We start from the raw sequence: 20,427 nt of genomic DNA, 5'->3' as shown, positions 1-20,427 counted from the left end.
TCCATATTTGTCTCTTATGTTTTTCCCCCTTCCTGTTTTTATATAGTTTTTGCTTCCCTTCCCTATGTCCATCTGTTTTATATCTTAAAGTCCTCATATGAGTGAAGTCATATGATATTTGTCTTTCTGTGACTAATTTTGCTTAGCATAATACCCTCCAGTTCCATCCATGTAGTTGCAAATGGCAAGATTTCATTCTTTTTGATTGCCAAGTAATATGATGACTTGGACTTTTATTAAACATTATTTTTAATATCAGTTCTCTTTAATTATAATTAAGTGTAAAAAAATCTTACTTTATGTTTATTTAATTCTAGGATTCTTGATTATTATATCAGTATTGCATGAGTTTATAAGTCCTCATGATGATCCTCATGATGATGTACACATTCTTTGAATGTATATATAATTATAGACCAATATTTTTCTTTATTAAGATATTTTTGTTTTTCACTTACTATGTATTGCAGGATTAAAGCATTTGGATTGTAATTCAAATTTCTTAGAAACTGTACCTCCTGAATTGGCTAACATGGAGTCACTAGAATTGCTCTATTTGCGGAGGAATAAATTACGTTTTCTACCAGAATTTCCTTCTTGTAGGTTATTAAAGGTAATATTTACTTGATTACTAAATAACTATGTATTTTCTGAAAGTTAATTATGAAAATGAAAATTTTAATCTGATTTACTTTGGGAATATGTATTAGTTATAGGTGCTATGTTTTTCCTATATTTTTCAGAATTTTAATATGACTAAATACATTCATGGTATTGCTAGTAATAGATTTTTTTTTAAAGAAATAGTCAACTTAAAAATAGGAATTTGTCTCTTTCATGTGGGGAGTAGTATACAACTGGAGAAGTAGGTGTTGAGACTGACATCATAAGTTGGAGCCATACTGTAGGAGACCTGGAATACTAGGGAGGAATATGTATCTAATTCTGTAAGTTACCACTCTCATGTTTACCTGATCATAATTGGGTCTCTTTGAAATTAATTACTTTCTTGTGGTTTTAAGTATATAGTGTTAACATTGTCTTTTAAATTTGTCATGTTTTGTTTTTCTTCATGTATACTGTTATGTATTAGAGTTAAAAGAGTTTTATTTATTTGTTTTTTAGTTTTTAAAGTTATACGTTGAGATAGAAAGTGTGAGTGGAAGAGGGCAGAGAGAGAGGGGGAGACAGAATCCACAGCAGGCTCTGCACTGACTGTGGGGAAAGGTTCAACATGGGGCTTAAACCCATGACTGTGACCTCATGACTCCAGCCAGCCAAAGTCGGAAGCTTAACCCACTGAGACACTAGGTGCTCCAAAAGGGTTTCTTTTAAACAGAATGGTGGCAGTGATAAAAGGAACTGAAAATGTTATTGTTTAAAGATTAATTATACATCTAATATTTATAGATTCTGTTAATGGGAAATCAGTATATATAATAATCACTAATGAAAATGTTGAATAACAAACTGTGATATAAATAACTTTTTAAGCTTATTCTGATTTGTATTAAAACTTTACTTTTTTTATTAGTATAGTTCTTAGATTTGTATTTTTATTCTATAAATGTTAACTACTAAATAATTTCTGTGGTTTGGTTTTACAGATTTGGAGCTTATGCCAGATTAAATCTGTAATTATTTTTAAATTTCCAGAAAATCCTTGAAAGTGTTCTGTTTTTGCCATTTTTAGCTCTAAGATAGCTTACTTGTAATTGAAAATTTAAGCACCTTAGTAATTAGAAACATGTTTTTCCATGTGTTTTTCAGTGATTAGATTTCAATATTATTTTTATTACCTAATAAAAATTGAATACAGAAATACATGTGATTGATCTTTGGTTTTGTAGGAATTACATGTAGGTGAAAACCAGATTGAAATGTTAGGGCCAGAACATCTTAAGCATCTGAATTCTATCCTTGTGCTAGACCTGCGGGATAATAAGTTAAAATCTGTTCCAGATGAAATTACACTACTACAGTCTTTGGAAAGGCTTGACCTAAGCAACAATGATATCAGTAGGTAAGTTTAAAGATCAAATGAATAAGAAATCATGCCTGCATTTGCTTATAATTCAGAAGTTAATATTAATAAGTTAATAATATTTGAGAAAAACATGTGGAGATCTTTTTTTTTCTAAATTGAATTCAGTAAATATTTAGTAAACAAGTATCATGTACAGACCTACAAAGAATAGTTAGATTTGGTCCTTGACAGCAAGCTTAAAATACTAATAGAATCAGATCTATTTTACAAGTTACTCTAATCCACTAGAACGTAAACTAAGAAGTCAGGATATTTATCTGTTTTGTTCACTGCTCTCTAACTCCTAGATCAGTGCCTTGGTATATAGAAGGTGCCTGATAAATATTTCTTGAATTTATCAAATGAATGTAAAGACATGGGAGAGATATAAAGTGCTTTGGGGGCTTAAAAGAGATACAGGAACCAGCCATTTATTGAGAGGAATCAGGGCAGACTATGTAGAAGAAGAAATGTTTTTAGATGATCATTAGGACTTAGACTAGTGTGAAGCAAGTTAAGTGTTTAAGAGCATAAAATTTAAGATCATACCTACTTTCAGGGTCATGCCTCACTTTAGTCCCACCATGTGATCTTTAAAGGATGACTGCGATTTTTAAGTACACATGTAAGGTGATTAGAATGATTGTCTTGGTAGGATGAAACTGTACAAAGAAAGCTTTGAAAGTTCAGGAAATTGTAGGGATATATTTAGAGAACAGCAAGGAATCAAGTTTACCTGGTAAATAAGGTACATTAAGGGAGACTGTGGGAATTTAGGACTTGTAAGTTAAGGCCATGTGGTCTGTAAAATGCTTGTGAAGAGTCAGTTTTCATTCGTTAAGAGATGGGAAGCTACTGAAAGATTAAGAGCAGAACCAATTTGATTATATTCTCATTAAAAAATAAATTGGTGGGGTGCCTGGGTGGCTCAGTTGGTTGAGTGTCCAACTTCAGCGCAGGTTGTGATCTCATGGTTCTTGAGCTTGAGCCCTGCGTCGGGCTCTGGGTTTACAGCTCGGAGCTCAGAACCTGCAGCTTTCAGATTCTGTGTTTCTTGCTCTCTATGCTCCTCCCTGGCTTGTGCTCTGTCTCTCAAAAATAAACTTGGGGCACCTCGGTGACTCAGTTGGTTAAGCGTCTGACTTCAGCTCAGGTTATGATCTTGCAGCTCGTGGGTTCGAGCCCTATGCTCAAGCTCTGTGCTGACAGATCAGAGCCAGTGCCTGTTTCGGATTCTGTGTCTCTGACTCTCTCTGTCCCACCCCCGCTCATTCCCTCTCTCTCTCTCCCTCTCTCAAAAAATGAATAAACATTAAAAAAATAATAAACATGAGGTGTCTGGGTGGCTCAGTCAGTTAAACATCTGACTTCAATTCAGGTCATGATCTCACAGTCTGTGAGTTTGAGCCCTGTGTTGAGCTCTGTGCTGACAGCTCAGAGCCTGGAGCCAGTTCTCCCTCTCTCTCTGCCCCTCCCCACTCATGCTCTGTCTCTCTTGCTCTCAAAAATAAATAAAACATTAAAAAAAATTTAAAAAAATAAACATAAAAAAATTGGTGATTATGGGTTGAATACATGGGATTTTGCATATGGGAAATCTCAGTAAACTATTAGATCATTAGGGAAGAATTTTCTTTGCTTACTTGAAGGGCAAAATCGAAACATTTAATATTAATGAGTATGGCTATCCTGAATCACTGATTCTTTCAGATTTGCTTTTTATGGTTTTTATTTAGCAAATGTTTTTAAAGTTCACATTTTTTTAGCAATCACAATATGACAATTTCAAAATAAATCTATTTTTTCTTTTACATGTTAAACATTTATCTCAAAGGGATTTATTTTAGGCCTATGTTACTTGGGCTGTTTTTGACATGGTTATATGATATAGTTTGTCAAATGTTATTAGTTTTATAGCCAAATATTTGGTTGAATTATGTTTAATCTTTTTTGTAGTCTACCTTGTTCATTGGGAAAACTTCATTTGAAATTTCTGGCACTAGAAGGAAATCCTTTGAGAACAATTCGAAGAGAAATTATAAATGTAAGCATATTTGGAACTCAGCTATGTTTTTAAATTTGAAATTCAAACATGCATGTTGATCTATGAAACTGCAAAGTATGTCTTGGTGAATATGTATCTTCTCTCCATGTTTTCAGAAAGGAACCCAAGAAGTCTTAAAATATCTGCGAAGCAAGATTAAAGGTACTTTTCTATATTTTCCTGTATTTTGAAGGAAAATGTGAAAGGTAGTGAAGTGCTAACAATACATAAATTTACATGTATTTGGGGTATAAATAATTAGAGGAAATGGTCCATGGCAGGTGTGGTTCTAATTCTGAAATCAAATAGGCCATACATATGCTGAAATTATAAAAACATCCTTAAATTCACAATAATAATGTTTTATCCTTAATTTATTTGATTTGTGCTACATTGTACCAACTGGAAAATATAACAAAGATTCAATAAGTACTCTAGTGCTTTAACTTGCAAAAAAAAGCAAAACTTGGCTTTTATGGTAAATGAATTCTATTGACTGGTGGTATATTAATAGTATTTGAATATCTGCTTCATGCATAGTTTTGCTAAGTTCCAACAGATATAAAGATAAAACACATTTTTCAGGATATGTTAATTTAGTATGAATATGCACCCAAAGAGAAAGTGATAGTATACATTTGATTTTGTTTTTAAATTTTTATGTTTATTTATTTATTTTGAGAGAGAGAGAAAGTACTAGCAGGAGAAGCCAGAAAAGAGGGAGACAGAGAATCTCAAGTGGGCTCCGCACTGATACGCATATGTGAAATCTCAGTAAACTATTAGATTACTAAGCCCGATGCGGGGCTCAAACTCACAAACCACGAGATCATGACCTGACCCGAGACCAAGTGTTAGACGCATAATAGACTGAGCCACCCAGGTGCCCCACTATACATTTAATTTTTAATGCTATACTAAAATTGTGCTATATCCCAATTTTTATTTTATATATGTCATTGTAGGATACACTAGAGCATTTAGAAAAAATCAGTGGTACCAGTGTATTGCTGCATAACAAACACTCTACAACTTAGTGGCTAGATACAGCAACTGTTAATTTAGCTCACAACTCTGTTGGTTATGCACAGCCTAGCCTAGCACCGTATTGCCCATATGTTAAATGCATAACAGGGGCACCTGAGTGGCTCAGTTGGTTGAGAGACCAACTCTTGATTTCGTCTCAGGTCATGATCTCATGGTTTCTGGGATCGAGCCCCACTCTTTGCTAACAGCGTGGAACCTGCTTGGGATTTTCTCTCTCTCTGTCTCTGTCTTTCTCTCTCTCTCTTTGTTCTTTTCCTGCTTGCACTTGAGCACTCTCTTTCTCAAAATAAATAAATAAAATATTAAAAAAAATGAATAAGGTAATTGAATGCTTCAGCAATTTCCATTTTCCACCTTGACCTTCCAATAAATTAACATAATTTTGTAAGACTTTCATTTCCTGCCAATTTCTAGGTATGCTTTCTCTCCCAGAAAAATGTAATTATTCTGAAATAATCAGTTAGGTGTCATATCAGAATAATCCAAACATTTTTTAAAAACTAAATTTTTTAGGGTAGTTTTAGGTTTACAGCAAAATTGAGAGGAAGGTACAGATATTCCCCTATATCCTCTGCCCACACATATGCATAGCTTCCCCCATTATCAACATCCCTTACCTAAATGATACATTTGTGGGTTTTTTTTTTTTTTTTTTTTTTTTTTTTTTTTTTTTTTTTACTAAGGATGAACCTACATTGACACGTAATCTTCCCAAGTCCATAGTTACCTTAGAGTTCACTCTTGGTGTAGTGTATTCTACGGATTTGGACAACCGTTATATATCTACCATTGTAATATACAAAGTTATTTTTACTGCCCTAAAAATCTTCTGTGATCTGCCTGTTTATCCTGTCATCCCCTTATCACCCATCTCTGATCTTTTCCCTGTTTCCATAATTTTGCCTTTTTCAGAATGTCATGTAATTAGAATCTTTCAGATTTGCTTCTTTCACTTTGTAGCATGGATTTATGCATCCACCATGCCTTTTCATGGCATGACAGTTCTTTTTTTTAAGCACTGATTAATATTTCCATTGTCTGGATGTAGTACAGTTTATTTATTTACCCTACTAAAGGATATGTTGGTTGCTTCCAGATTTTGGCAATTATGAATAAATCTACTCTTTTTTGCACATGGATCTTCTGATGTTTCAGCACCACTGTGGAAGAGGCCCTCTTTGCTCCGTTGTTTTTATAGCTTTTGCTGCTCTGTCAAAGATGAATTGAGTGTGTTAATGGAGATCTATTTATAGGCTCTCTGTTCTGTTCTATTGATCTCTTTGTTCTTTTGTCAATTTCACACTGTCTTGATTACTGTAGCTTTATTGTAAGTCTTCCAATTGGATAATGTCAGTCCTCCAACTTTGTTCTTCTCCATCAATACTGTGCTGGCTCTTTTGAGTCTTTTGCAGCTCTATATAAACATCTTGCCAATATTGAGTCCTTTTATCCATGAACGTGGAATATCTCTCTTAGTTCTTTGATTACATTCATCATAGTTTTGTAGTTTTCCTCATAGAATTCATATACATATTTTGTTGGATTTATATGTAACCATTTCGTTTCATTTGATGCTAATGTAATTGTAATTGGTATTGTGTTATTAATTTCAGATTTTACTTGTTCATTATTGATATAAAAGAAAGCAATTTACTTTTGTATGTTAACCTTGTATCCTGCAACCTTATTATAATCACTTACCAGTTTCAGGGGGTTTTTCTTGTCACATCTTTTGGATTTTCTACCTAGATCATGTCATCTGTGGACAAAGAATATTTTATGCCCTCCTTCCCAGTTTATATTCTTTTTATTTCATTTACTTACCTATTGCATTGCCAAGGACTTCCAGTATAATGTTCAAAAGGAGTGGTGAGTGGGGGCTTTCTTACCTTGTACCTAATCTTAGGGGGAAAGCTTCAAGTTTCTCACCAAGTTATGATGTGAGTTGTAGGTTTTTTGTAGATATTCTTAAGTTGAGAAGGTTCTCCTCTATTCCTAGTTTACTGAGAGTTTTTATCATAAATGGGTGTTGGCATTTGTCAGATTTTTTTTTTGTGCATTTATTGATATGACTGTGTAATTTTTCTTTTTTAGCCTTTTGATATGAAGCAGTGCATTGATTGATTTTTGAGTGTTGAACTAGACTTGTATACCTGGGTCAAATCCCACTTGGTCACAGTGTATAATTTTTTAAATACTCTTTAAAATTCAATTTGATATTATTTTGTTGAGGAATTTTACATGTATATTCATGAAAGATAATGCTTTCTAGTTTCTTGTCATATCTTTTCTGGTTTTGGTTTTAGGATAACTGTTGGCCTTGTAGAATAAGTTAGGAAGTATTCCCTCTGTTTCTAGCTTGTGAAAGAGATTGAAAAATTGATATAATTTCTTCCTTAAATGTTAGGTAGAATTCACCAGTGAACCCATTTGGACCTGTTGCTTTCTGTTTTGGAAGGTTATTAAATATTGGTTGAATTTCTTTTATAGATACAGGCCCATTCAGGTTGTATGTTTCTTTTGTGTGGGTTTTGGCAGATTGTGTCTTTCAAGAAATTGGTCTTTTTTCATCTAGGTTACTAAATTTGTGGGCACAGAGTTGTCAATTTTAGAACATTTTCATTACCTCAAAAAGAATTTCCATACCCTTTGGCTATTATGGATAATGCTGTTATACACAATTATTTACAAGTTTCAGTGTGAGCATGTGTTTTCATTTCTCTTGTGTATATATCTAGGAGTGGAATTGCTAGATCAATGGTAATTTTATGTTTAGTCATTTCAGGAACTGCCAGACTATTTTACAAAGCAGCTGCACCAGTTTCCATTCTTATCAGCATTGCATGAGGGTTCTGATTCTTTCACATCCTCACCAACACTTGTTGTTTTCTGACTTTCTGATTCTAGATGCACTGGTGGTTGTGAAGTGGTATCTCACTCTAGATTTGATGTGCATTTCCCTGATGACTAATGATGTTGAATATCTTTTCATGTACTTATTGGCCGTTTGTACATCTTTGGAGAAATGTCTGTTCAGATCCTTTGCCCAATTTTTAATTTTTTTTTTAAAGTTGATTTATTTTGAAGGAGAGAGAGAGAGAGGGAGGGAGGAAGGGAGGGAATCCCAAGTAAGCTCCACAGTGTCAGCACAGAGCCCAATGCAGGGCTTGATCTCACAAACTGTGAGATCATGGAAGAGTCAGATGTTTATCCAACTGAGCCATCCAGGTGCCCCCAATTTTTAATTTTTTATCTTTTTATTATTGAGTTGTAGTAGTTCTTTTGTATCTCTTGTCAGATATATGATTTGCATATATCTAGTCCTCTGTGGGTTTGGTTTTTCATTTTTTGGTACTGTCCTTTGAAACAAATTTTTATTTTTGTTTTTTTATTTTGATAAAGTTAATTTATCTGTTTTTGTTTCTTTTTTGCTTATGCTTTTGGTTTCACATCTGAAAATCCTTTGCAAAAATCTTTTTTGTGAAAACTATTTCCTTTGTGTTTTTTTTAAGGTTTTGATTTTATATTGAAGTATTTGACTCATTTTTTATACTGAAGTATTTGATTCGAGTTAATTTTTATATATGATATGAGATAAGATTCCAATTTATTTCTTCTCCATGTGGTTATTTAGTTTCCTTGCACCATTTGTTGAAAATACTATTTTTTCCTTATTGAATGGTTTTGTCATTTTTGTTGAAAATCAGTTGACCATAAATACAGGGTTCATTCTGGACTGTCAGTTTTATTGCATGGATCTGTATGTCTATTACTGTGCCAGTACCACAATATCTTGATTACCATTGATTTGTAGGAAGTTTTGAAATCAGGAAGTATAAATTCTTTATTCTTTTTTTCTCAGGCTTGTTTTAGCTATTGTGGGTTTCTTGCAATCCCGCATGAATTTTAGAATCATTTTTTTGATTTCTACAAAGAAATCAGCTGGGATTCTGATAGGGATTACATTGACTCTGTAGATCAATTAAGGGAATATTGCCATCTTAGGTTTTTTAGTTAAAAGGTCAGTAAATGCTGATGATAAAAATTCAACCAACATACAAAAATATATGAGAAGAAAATCCATTTCTTTCATAGTCCCTTCCCAAAGGATAATAGTTTCCCTCTTTACATTCTCCTTAGTGCTGATTATTAAAAATAGCCCAGGGGCTCCTGGGTGGCTCAGTTGGTTAAGCGTCCGACTTCAGCTCAGGTCATGATCTCGCGGTCCGTGAGTTCGAGCCCCGCATTGGGCTCTGTGCTGACAGCTCAGAGCCTGGAGCCTATTTCAGATTCCGTGTCTCCCTCTCTCTCTGACCGTCCCCCATTCATGCTCTGTCTCTCTCTGTCTCAAAAATAAACGTTAAAAAAATAAATAAAAATAAATAAAAATAGCTCATTGGAAAGTGTTGGGAATACTCTTAGTATGCAATCATGCTAGTGTACATGTATATGTAAAAAATAATGCTGGGTTTTGTTGCTGGTTTGATGTTTTCTATCTGCTGGTATAATTTGGCAATATATATATTACATACTCTTTAAAGTGACATAACCAAATTGCCAGGGTACTTCTAAATACCAAAGCATTTACTTAATGCTAATATTTATCTTGATGTCTTCTATTTCTATTTGATACTGTCTTTTATTTTGTGCTACTTCTATAAATAAAATATCCATATATTTGCATAAGAAATACTAGTTTAATGATTGTTGATTAGTGAATAACTGATGAGCTCTATGCAAGAGAAATGTACTTTATAGTATTAAACAAATGTTCATTAATTTCCCAGGGATACTACTAATTTTTTTTTGTATTCTTTTAGTATGCCTTCTTGTCTTAACATATGAATGCTAAGACTATTTTTTTTCATGTTGTTGAAAATTGTCTTTTTTGCTCTTGTCTAGATTGCTGTGGTCTCTTGTCAAAAAATCGTAAAGCCATTTCTTTTTAAAATGTATGATTTGTGTTTGTTTTGCTCTTTCTACCATATGATGGCAGTGTTAAACAGTGTCTGGAGACTAGTGAGGAGGTTGATTGTGTGTGAATGTGTGAGTATGCATATATGTTAGAAAACATCTATTGAAAATAAAATCTTGCATTTGCTAAGAAAAACTCAACATAAATAACGTACCAAAAGCTTACTTGATTATGTAAATTGCCAGGTTGTAAGTGATTGAGAATAATCAGTTTCCTTGTGTCCTAAACTGAGAAGATAGGCATATGCATATTTGGTAGACATTTGTGGGAAATAATACTTTTCCTTTGTTAACAAATTTCTTCTAATAGACCATAGTATTTTTCTTAAGAAGGAAGTTTAGTGTCATTGTTTGTTCTGAGAGATTGTTGTTATTCTTTGAAGGTTCTTTCCTACTCCTAAATTTCCTTATGGTAAGATTTATTAAAATATTTTAAAGCCTTATAGTAGTAATGTTATCTACTTTCTATTAATTGAATATTAAGTTCTAGACCCAGATTTGAGTCATTGGAAATACAGTATATGACTAAAGACATTCTCACCAATAATAAATTAGAAATCACGCATACCATTTTTACATATTTTCGAAAATTTAAAAATGACTTTGTACTATGAATATTGATTTTTTATAATTTGTTTCTTGCCAGATGATGAACCTAGCCAAAGCGATCCTGTTACTGAGACTGCCATGACACTACCAAGTGAATCCAGAGTCAATGTACACACTATCGTCACATTAAAAATACTAGACTATAGGTATGTAATTTTCTTAAATACTGCATAACACATAGGAAACTTTGAGAAATAATCCTTCAGATAAAAGGACAGTTGGTAAGGGAGAATTCATCAGAGTGCGTTAGTACTTAAAGTAATAGCAATTGTAAAATCAGTGATGAGATAAAAGCATATTAAAAGTACAGTGAACTTAAATGCCCATTCCTTAGGTGCTTTGTGTTTATTACACTTAAGAGGTATATAGATGGTTATTAATATTGAAATTATTATAATAAAGAATATTTTATTATTATCAAAAATAAAAGAGTGACAGTACTGGTTGGTAATAAATTTTGACTCAGTAACCAGCATCAAGAGAGAATTTTATATTGCAGGGGTCTGTGTTAGTAAGTAAGTATCATTTAGTTAATGAAGACTTCAAGCAGGCAAAGCTTGAGAGATTGTACCCATTAATAAATCTAATATTATAGAGCATATAAATCTAATATACTGGAGCCTAATATTATGCTCTAGTATACTTATATTAAACCTGAAACAATTGTAATACTGTTATATAAATTGAGACAAAAGCCTAACCTTTTTTATATTATGGAAGTTTATTCAACTGGGAAAGAAGATACCTATGTACAGGTTGGGAGGGGTTGGCAAGTCTTTTTTCAATACTATCTAGGCAACAATGATAAAAGTAATCAATACTGTCAAAGCTCCTACACTGATTGGCTTGTGTCTGTGTATTATAATGGTAATACAAAAGAATACAGACTCAGATTCAAGTCAGGTGACTAGATTTATTTATTTAGTTACCTAACAGCCAGCATCAGTGTCTAGCCTCTTTGCCTTACTGTATCAGTAGAAACCATCTTCTTAGCAGTCAGGATACAATTTCTATTTCAGATCTGTTGTTTCATTAACGTTTTTACCTCTAGTCTGACACTCTCCTGTGTATGTAGAAATCACTGCTCTAAGCCAACTTCCTTTTTTGACACTATAACACAAGATAGTACTCTTCCATACTTAAATTTGTATCCTTCTTCTCTCATAGCATAGCATGGAGACTTAGCATGTCTTATATTACACATAATATATCCATTTATTCAGTAGATATTTTCGAACCTAATAGGTATCAAATCCTATGCTAGGTGTCATAATACACCAAATGATGATAAGACAGACTCGATTCCTCCTTCGAATTTCTTTTTTCTCTGCCTTTATTCCCTCCACCATTCCTTCAATCCAATAAATGGGTACCATTTATTGAGTCCGTATTCTATGCTGGGCACTGTACTAGATATTTTACAGATGCTGTTGCTTTTAATCCTGCAAACAGTCTATAAAGTAATACTGAGACAATTTTATTTTAGATAACCATTCCCACTTTTTAAAGTCACAGATATCACAAGAGTGTTATAAAGATAGCACTGAAGACCATACATCTTAGATTGTTCTGATTCTAAATTTATTGTAATTTATTTTCCTCAGAGACTTTAATTGGAAAGGAGTATTCCATTTAAAATATAAATGAAGTCCCAATCTCAAGGCATAAATGCCTTGAACTAAATTTTTTGAGTGTGAATCTTTAGCATTTGATTAAACCAGTTCCCTGTGACTTGAGCATTTCTGATGGAAAAGATAAAAATGCTACATCTGCACAATAGAAAATAGGGCCCGAAAGCAGAAGTCGAAGGCGTAAAAACTGAAATTTTGGCTGTCTTTTTATCTATCTATATTACAACGCCTTTCTAATAAGTTCCTCCATATTACACATTATATGTAATAATTGTTTTCTTGTCCATATAGTCATTAATTTAGCATTCCATCAACAATTATTTTAAGCGGATGGCATATTAGGCATTGAAAATTGTAAAAGAAGAATGTAAATGGCTAATTATAACAACAAATTAGTAAATCTGCAAATGTCAGAGTACTACTATATTTCATTTAAGATTAAATGTATACTTAATTGAAAAGGAAATTTATTTACAGTATACATTATACATTTGCAAAACTTCTGGCACACATAACAATGAATAACTCTTTAGATTCAATTTCACAGAACTGAGGCTAAGAGAAAGTAAATTACAAAGCTCCCTTAATGGTAAGACCAGGGATAGTTTAGTCGAAGGCCACTATCCTGTCTACTTTGTCACATGCTAACGGAGGGAGAAATTGGTTGAGGTTATGAGAAAACAGTTTAGTATAATGTTGAACTTTTAAAAAATTATTGTTACCTTGAAGTTAACTGTATACCATATAAATTGGCAAATAGTCCCTGTTAGAGATTTTTAGAAAAGGGATGACAACAGTTTTAAAATTATAGCTTTAGTTCTATTCTGAGGTAGAGGAATCCATTTACTGATTACTGTCCATTTACTATATGGCTTCTAAGCATCTTAGACTCTGAAGATATATCTGTTTTTATTCACATGGAGTATGTGAATGGTCAGAAGGTATGATACAATGTATTATGATACAACATGTTGTCTGAATTCTTAATGGTGAACATTTTGTGAGTTGGCAGGTTTTTGTGGCATTCTTTACAGAACTTCAAAATGTTCTTCATAGCCAACTGCCTTGAAAAATCTTATAAAATCTTTAAAGTCCTTTAAAAGTGAAAAGTAATGATCATATCTTCCTGGACTGTTAAGAATGATACATTTTAAACCATTTTCCATTTAGTGATAAACAAACAACTTTGATTCCTGATGAAGTATTTGACGCAGTAAAAAGCAACATTGTCACTTCTGTTAACTTCAGTAAGAATCAGCTATGTGAAATTCCTAAAAGGTGAGAATTGCTCATCATGTCATTTCTATTAAGTTGTGACTCATTCTCAGTGGTTTTTGCACCTCAGTGCCAAGAATTATTATTTTTCACAGTTTTTTAACTTGAAAGTATATGTATAGTTTTCTTCATTAATGTTACTTGAAGGATTTAGCAAAATTCACCTAAGTATTCTCTGAGACATATTAACATTTGTCCTGAGAGGTGTACAGGTATAGGTATTAGAATTTTAGGTATTAGAATTACTGATAAGTATTAGATATAATATAAATAGGTATTAGAATTATTATATCTATAATATAATATACCTATAAGTAGTCATTAGAATTATTAAAAGTATAAGTTACTTTTTCCATGTAATGAAATATTAGAGAACATTTTTAAGAGACAGTCCAAAGCCAGGTCCGTGTGGCTTAATAGGAATTTTCATTTTGAGCTTCATGTTAATGAATTACCAAGCCACTGAATTTTTCTATTGATAGTAAAAGCAAAACAGATTGAATCCTATTAATATTTTCCTCCCAAAAAAGAATTCTTGACTTCCGAATATTAGTGCATGTGCATTGTATTTTGTATTATTCAGTGTATCTTTGTTGATATTAATTATAGCAAAATCTTTAAGTTATGAGAGAAAATTAGTTTACTATAATGTTGAACTTTTAATTTTTATATATATATGTTTTTTAATGTTTATTTATTTTTGAGAGAGAGAGAGAGAGAGAGAGAGAGAGAAAGTGTGAGCAGGGAGGAACAGGGAGGAAGGAAGACACAGAATCCTAAGCGGGCTCCTTGCTATCAAAGCAGAGCCTGATGCAGTGCTCAAACTCATTGTGTGAGATAATGAAACCAAGAGTCGGACTCTCAACTGACTGAGCCACCCAGGCACCCTCATGATATTGAACTTTTAAAATGATTGTTAGCTTACAGTAATCTGTATACCCAAAGAAAGTTGACAAGTAACCTTGCAATGAAAACAACAATATGGGAGACAGAATGGTGAAATGATAAAGAACTTGGACAGCGGAGTCATTGCATATATCTGTATCCCAGATCTGTGAGCTGTGTGGCTTTGAACAGGTTAACTAGCTGCTCTTAGTTTTCCTACCTGTGAAGACATAAAGTCCCTGTTTTATAAGAATTAAATGACATAATCCCCACAAAGCATTTAACCAGTGCCTACCACTTAGTAAGCACTTAAGTATTAGGGAAAAAAAAAAAAAAAGAGTGGGAAAATAAAATGGCTTTCATCTGACTGCCAAAAAAATTTTTAGATGTTCAAAATTTTTAAAGTCAGACAAAGTATAACTTGCTTTCTATTTTACAGACCATAGTTTGAAGAATGCAGATTTTTTTTTTTAAGTTTATTTTTGAGAGAGAGAGAGAGAGATATCACAAGCAGGGGAGGGGCAGAGAGAGAGGGAGAGAGAGAATCCCAAGGAGGTTCTGCATTGTCAGCACAGAGCCTGACACGAGGCTTGAACTCACAAACCATGAGCTCATGACCTGAGCTGAAACCAAAAGTTGGATGCTTAACCAACTGAGCCATGAGGCACCCCAGAGAACACAGATCTTAAAAGACTGATCTTAAAACAGAACTTTGAGATTCTGTTGCAAAAGGAGAACTAGTTAATCTCTTGTTTAAAGGGCTCAGAGTGTATTTGACAGAATAACTAAGCACTTAGATTTGCTCTCAGGATAAGTTTGCCTTGGAGATCCTGGATCAAAACTGGGAATGAAGATGGAAGGAGTTAAAAGATATCACCTTATAACTTACTTTTTCGTTTTACCTGACAATCTGGTTGTTCGTATGCACAACAGTATGGTTTTCTGTTACCTCTGTTAGTTCCTCATACTTTTTTTTAGCAATTTAGAGGGCCAAAGAAGAAAGATAGTAAAGACATACCTTGATCTAGAGTTTCTGAGTCATTTTCCCTCTTTCTTAAATTTTTATTTTACAAGTCACAGTTTTCACTATTTTATTTCCTGATGGTGAAAATAATACTTATTCATAAACATTTGAACTAAATGAAGGGACAGATCATTTCTATTTATTGATTTATTCTGATTTATTCTATTCATGGCATGTTTTATTTCAAGCTATTTCCCATTTAGATTTATATATACCATTTGTATCCCAGCTGGTTTATATGTCATAAGTGTTTCCCTATGTTGTAAACAATACTTTTAAAATCTAATTTATCTGTGGACACTTGGGTGGCTCAGTCAGTTGAGCGTCAGACTTTGATTTCAGCTTGGGTCATGATCCCAGGATTGTGGGATTGAGCCCTGTGTCAAGCTCCATGGTGAATGTGGAGCCTGCTTGGGATTCTCTCTCTCTGTCTCTCTGTCTCTCTGTCTCTCTGTCTCTCTCTCTCTCTCTTTCTCTCTCTCTGCCCTTTTACCCTGTTCGCACTCTGTATTGCTCTCTAAAAAAAATAATAATAAAAATAAAATCTAATTCATCTATATACCATAGGTTAATTATGGCAATAAGTAAAGCAAAACATTCTGTTTCTTTAGGCCAGGTTTCCAGGAGAATTCCTAAAAGGGGTATGACTCTCAATTCAAATATCCAAAAACTTTCCAAAATTTTCTTATCAGTTACTTATCCAAACTCATCTTTCTTTAGCAGCTGATAACTCTTTCTTTCTTCAGTTTGCTAATACGATAGAAAAAAATGATTTATAGTTATAGCTTAACTTACATTTCTAAGCAAATTGTATATAACATTTTTTGTTCTTTTTTTTTTTCTTTTAATTTTTTTTTTAACGTTTATTTATTTTTGAGACAGAGAGAGACAGAGCATGAACGGGGGAGGGTCAGAGAGAGGGAGACACAGAATCTGAAACAGGCTCCAGGCTCTGAGCGGTCAGCACAGAGCCCGACGTGGGGCTCGAACTAACGGACTGTGAGATCATGACCTGAGCCGAAGTCGGACGCTTAACTGACTGAGCCACCCAGGCGCCCCATAACATTTTTTGTTCTTGTAGTTAGTAGCATGCTTTAAAATGACTAATGTTGATTAGGCTTGCTTAGAAACATTTAAGTCTTTGACTTAAATTGCTTAGCTGTGACACCAAACCTAGGAATTAACTTAATGTTTTCTTCCATTCATGATTAATGATAATTTGGACAAAATACTATACTTGAAAATGTTGACATATCATCTATACTTGAAAATGTTGACATATCATAGAAAAGATTGTGAAGTACTCAGATACTGAGAATATTGTATTATGAAGTCTAAAAAGAAAACTACTATAATACAGAATACACATCTAAACTGAAATTTTGTGAGAAGAGTAAAAGTTACGGAAAATCTTTTTATTTTATTTTTTTAATTTTATTTTTAAATTTTTTTTTAATGTTTATTTATTATTGAGAGAGACAGAGACAGAATGTGAGTGGGTTAGGGGCAGAGAGAGAGGGAGACACAGAAGCAGAAGCAGGCTCCAGGCTCTGAGCGGTCAGCACAGAGCCCGACGCGGGGCTCGAACTCATGAGCTGTGAGATCATGACCTGAGCTGAAGTCGGACGCTCAACCAACTGAGCCACCCAGGCGCCCCTATTTTTTCAATTTTTAATGTATTTATTTTTGAGAGAGTGAGACAGCATGAGTGGGAGAGGGCAGAGAGAAAGGGAGACACAGAATCTGAAGCAGTCTCCAGGCTCTGAGCTATCAGCACAGAGCCCAATGCAGGGCCTGAACTCATGAGCCGTAACATCATGACCTGAGCCAAAGTCAGACAATAACCAACTGAGCCACTCAGGCGCCCCTAGAAAAATCTTAATTAGCAAAAATTATATCAGAGTTTCCCCCCCTATGGTCTGCTTATAGTTTTGAAGTTCTGGCAGTAAATTCAAGGGCTAAAATTTTAAAATGTTCTTTGTTTCAGGATTGTGGAACTGAAGGAAATGGTTTCTGATGTCAATCTCAGTTTTAATAGGCTTTCCTCCATATCCTTGGATTTATGCATGCTTCAAAAATTGACTTTTTTAGATCTCAGGTATTTATTGATACTATTGCTTCACTTTTTCATTATAATGTGTCTTTGAGTTTTGCCTAACATTTGCCCTTTCTCTCATATTTCCTAACCAATCGTGGAAATTGGTCTTTAGGTAATTAATAACATTTTAGGACAAGTCTAAAATTAAGCATTTAGGAAATAATTTAATCAAACATCTATCATTTGTAGGCAGTTTATAAGTTAAATAAGAAATAATTATTTGAAAAATTAGAAAATATGAACACATTCTTTAAATTCCTACGTAAGCAAAGTTACAAATAACACATGGAAAGTGTTTGTTTCACACTATTCCTTTCCTGAAAGTAAATTAAAACTGTCAAAATCCTCTGCTGGCACAGCAGCTAGGATGGCTTCTCTTAAAAAGAACCTTTGTGGTTTCAAATATTATGTTAAATGTGCAAGGCCAGAAATAAAGAAAAAGAACAGCCTGAGTGGCAACAAAAGGAAAGAAACTATTTAAAGCCCTGCAGTGGTAATAAGAAGTTTAATTTAAATGTGTCCTAAATTGAAGAGACAGCATCAGAATTGTCACAGTTCTTTGAGGGTAATAATAAATGGCTCAGGGGTAGATAGTCATTTATTTGTTTGGGCTTTAAGTCTTTATTTGTAAGCTATATCTCTTATTTTCTAGGCTTCCTACTCCTATACTGTTACTGGGTGTGCTTTTAGTTTATTTAAGGCATAGCTCCTCTTATTCTGCTCAAATAATAGGCAAATAACAAGCTAAGTTATATCTGTTTGAGAATTTATTCTCTATTCTTTCTATAGAGACATTTTTTATTTTTTCTTATGGAATTAAAGCAAATCTACTAATACTCTGCTCGTATTAAATGTAGAATTGCTTGTTTTGAGTTGGTAGTTACACTGGCAAAGTAGTGTAAAACCATATTTTAGTTTAGTATTAATGGAGAATTAATGAATTCAGAGAGAATGAATTCATGTACTCATTCTTGCTATCTATACTTTTGTCTCATTCTTGTGTGTGTGTGTGTGTGTGTGTATGCCATTGTCTATAACTATACCTTTAGGTTTCTAATTAAGTGACTAATATACACTTTTATATCTGATATCGGTAGGTATTTATGACTCTAGGAAAAGGATAGAAATCACCAGTGAGTTATTCAGTACAACTTAATAATAACTGTCTTTATAACTGGAGAAAGGTATGGAGAAAAGAAAAAAAGAACATAGGTGTAGAAAGTATGACTTAACATATTAGGCTTGACTTTGGAATGCAAAGAAATTTAGAAAAAATTCAGCTAATAGGTAGCCATCTAGTTGGATATAATTTTCTCACAAATATTTTCTATTATTAGTAATTATATAGTTTCTAGAATCCTTCTACCTTCTTATTAGCCTTTCTTTTAACATTGTTCCCAGATCCTTCCAACAATAAATGCGATTCTGTTTACTGCCATGTTTCATCATAAGATTCTAAAAAAAAAACATATGCATTGTGCAAATTGAAATTATAAACTTAGAGTTGAAATGGACTTGCTTAATGCCTATGTGGTAGAAAGCTCCAAATTTCTAAATTCATAGAATCTCATTACTTTTCCCTTCTTTTTTTTTTTTTTTTCATATAATTTTACACTTCTTCTTGGAGTAGAATTTCATGTCTGTGTGCAAGATATAAGTATTAAACACCAATCAAATATTTGTGGAATCAAATAATGTGATACTCATAGGCATGATCTCAAGGGCCCTATCTGTGAGAAGTATTGATGAGCTCAGTTTAAAGGAGATAAGGGATTAGTTTACAGCGTTGCCCTGTTAAATCTATTATTAAAGACTTGGTTGTTTTATCAATTGGTTGCATATTGGTATTAGGATTTGGCATACAAATCAAATACCTGAGACAGCTGACTAATTCAGAATTCTTAGGACTTAGCTTTAATGAGATAGATCAAGGACTGAGAAACCAAGCTACATAATTTTTTTGTCTGATCAACACTTTAATTATAAATTAAAGTTGTACAGATTTTCAAACTTTGTAAATCATCTCTTTTTTTTTTTTCCAATTTAGGAACAATTTTTTAAATTCTTTGCCTGAAGAAATGGAATCACTGATAAGACTACAAACAATTAATCTTTCCTTTAACAGGTGAGAGACAGAACCGACTAATCCATGACTAAGGATTTTTCTGTGGAGAATTTGTAGGTTTTACTAGAGAATACAGCTGAAAGAACCAAATAAAACAGCCCCATGTGTTTACTTTATTTAAATATTCAGGTCTATTTTCACTTTATTCTACTTAGAATTAAAAAGTGATATTGCTTTCTTAGAATTTTCACAGCTGATGTCTAGTATACATTTTGTTCCTTTTAACAATTTTAAGAAACTGAAACTTACAGCCCAGTAGGAAGACAGATATGCAAATAAATAATTATAATTGTTATAGGGAAAACACAGTGCATAGGTAAATGTATTTCCTGAGATTGCTTGAAGGTGGAGGAGACAGCATTGAAAGTAAGACTTGAAAATTAGATGTTGGCCAGACACACAGGGATAGGGCATCCAAGGTGGAGTAAATAACATGTACTAAGGCACAAAAATGTGAGAACACTTTGTGTTTGGGACATGTCAAGCAGTTTGATATGGATCAGACCATAAAGTAAGGGGCTAGAGAAGTAGAAGTAACAAATGAAGTTTGGCATATAAGCAGTAGCAGGCCCTCTGAGGGATTTATATACTAAATAATAGATTTTATTCTGCAAACACTATAAAGATACTGCTAATAATTAAGAGTAGCTAATATTGGGGCACATAGGTAGCTCAGTCATTTAAGCCTC

The 20,427-nt window shown here is 33.2% G+C and overlaps 1 protein-coding gene across 3 annotated transcripts in view; it reads left to right on the top strand.

Annotated features, from left to right (window-relative positions):
• LRRC40 (leucine rich repeat containing 40) overlaps positions 1-20,427 on the top strand; it is a 55,022-nt gene that overhangs the window by 20,763 nt on the left and 13,832 nt on the right. For all 3 annotated transcript variants that reach the window (XR_006221584.1, XM_007089809.3, XM_042997551.1), the window contains exons 6-13: positions 471-613; positions 1,851-2,023; positions 3,983-4,070; positions 4,187-4,232; positions 10,738-10,846; positions 13,502-13,609; positions 17,503-17,613; positions 19,661-19,738. Coding sequence is in view for 2 of the 3 variants with exons in the window: in XM_007089809.3 (XP_007089871.2) it covers positions 471-613; positions 1,851-2,023; positions 3,983-4,070; positions 4,187-4,232; positions 10,738-10,846; positions 13,502-13,609; positions 17,503-17,613; positions 19,661-19,738 (856 nt within the window). In the remaining variant the exon portion in view is untranslated. The remainder of the gene's footprint in view (positions 1-470; positions 614-1,850; positions 2,024-3,982; positions 4,071-4,186; positions 4,233-10,737; positions 10,847-13,501; positions 13,610-17,502; positions 17,614-19,660; positions 19,739-20,427) is intronic.

This window comes from Panthera tigris, chromosome C1, assembly GCF_018350195.1.
Source record: "Panthera tigris isolate Pti1 chromosome C1, P.tigris_Pti1_mat1.1, whole genome shotgun sequence".
NCBI lineage: Eukaryota > Metazoa > Chordata > Mammalia > Carnivora > Felidae > Panthera > Panthera tigris.
This window is presented reverse-complemented; position numbering and strand designations above follow the sequence as displayed.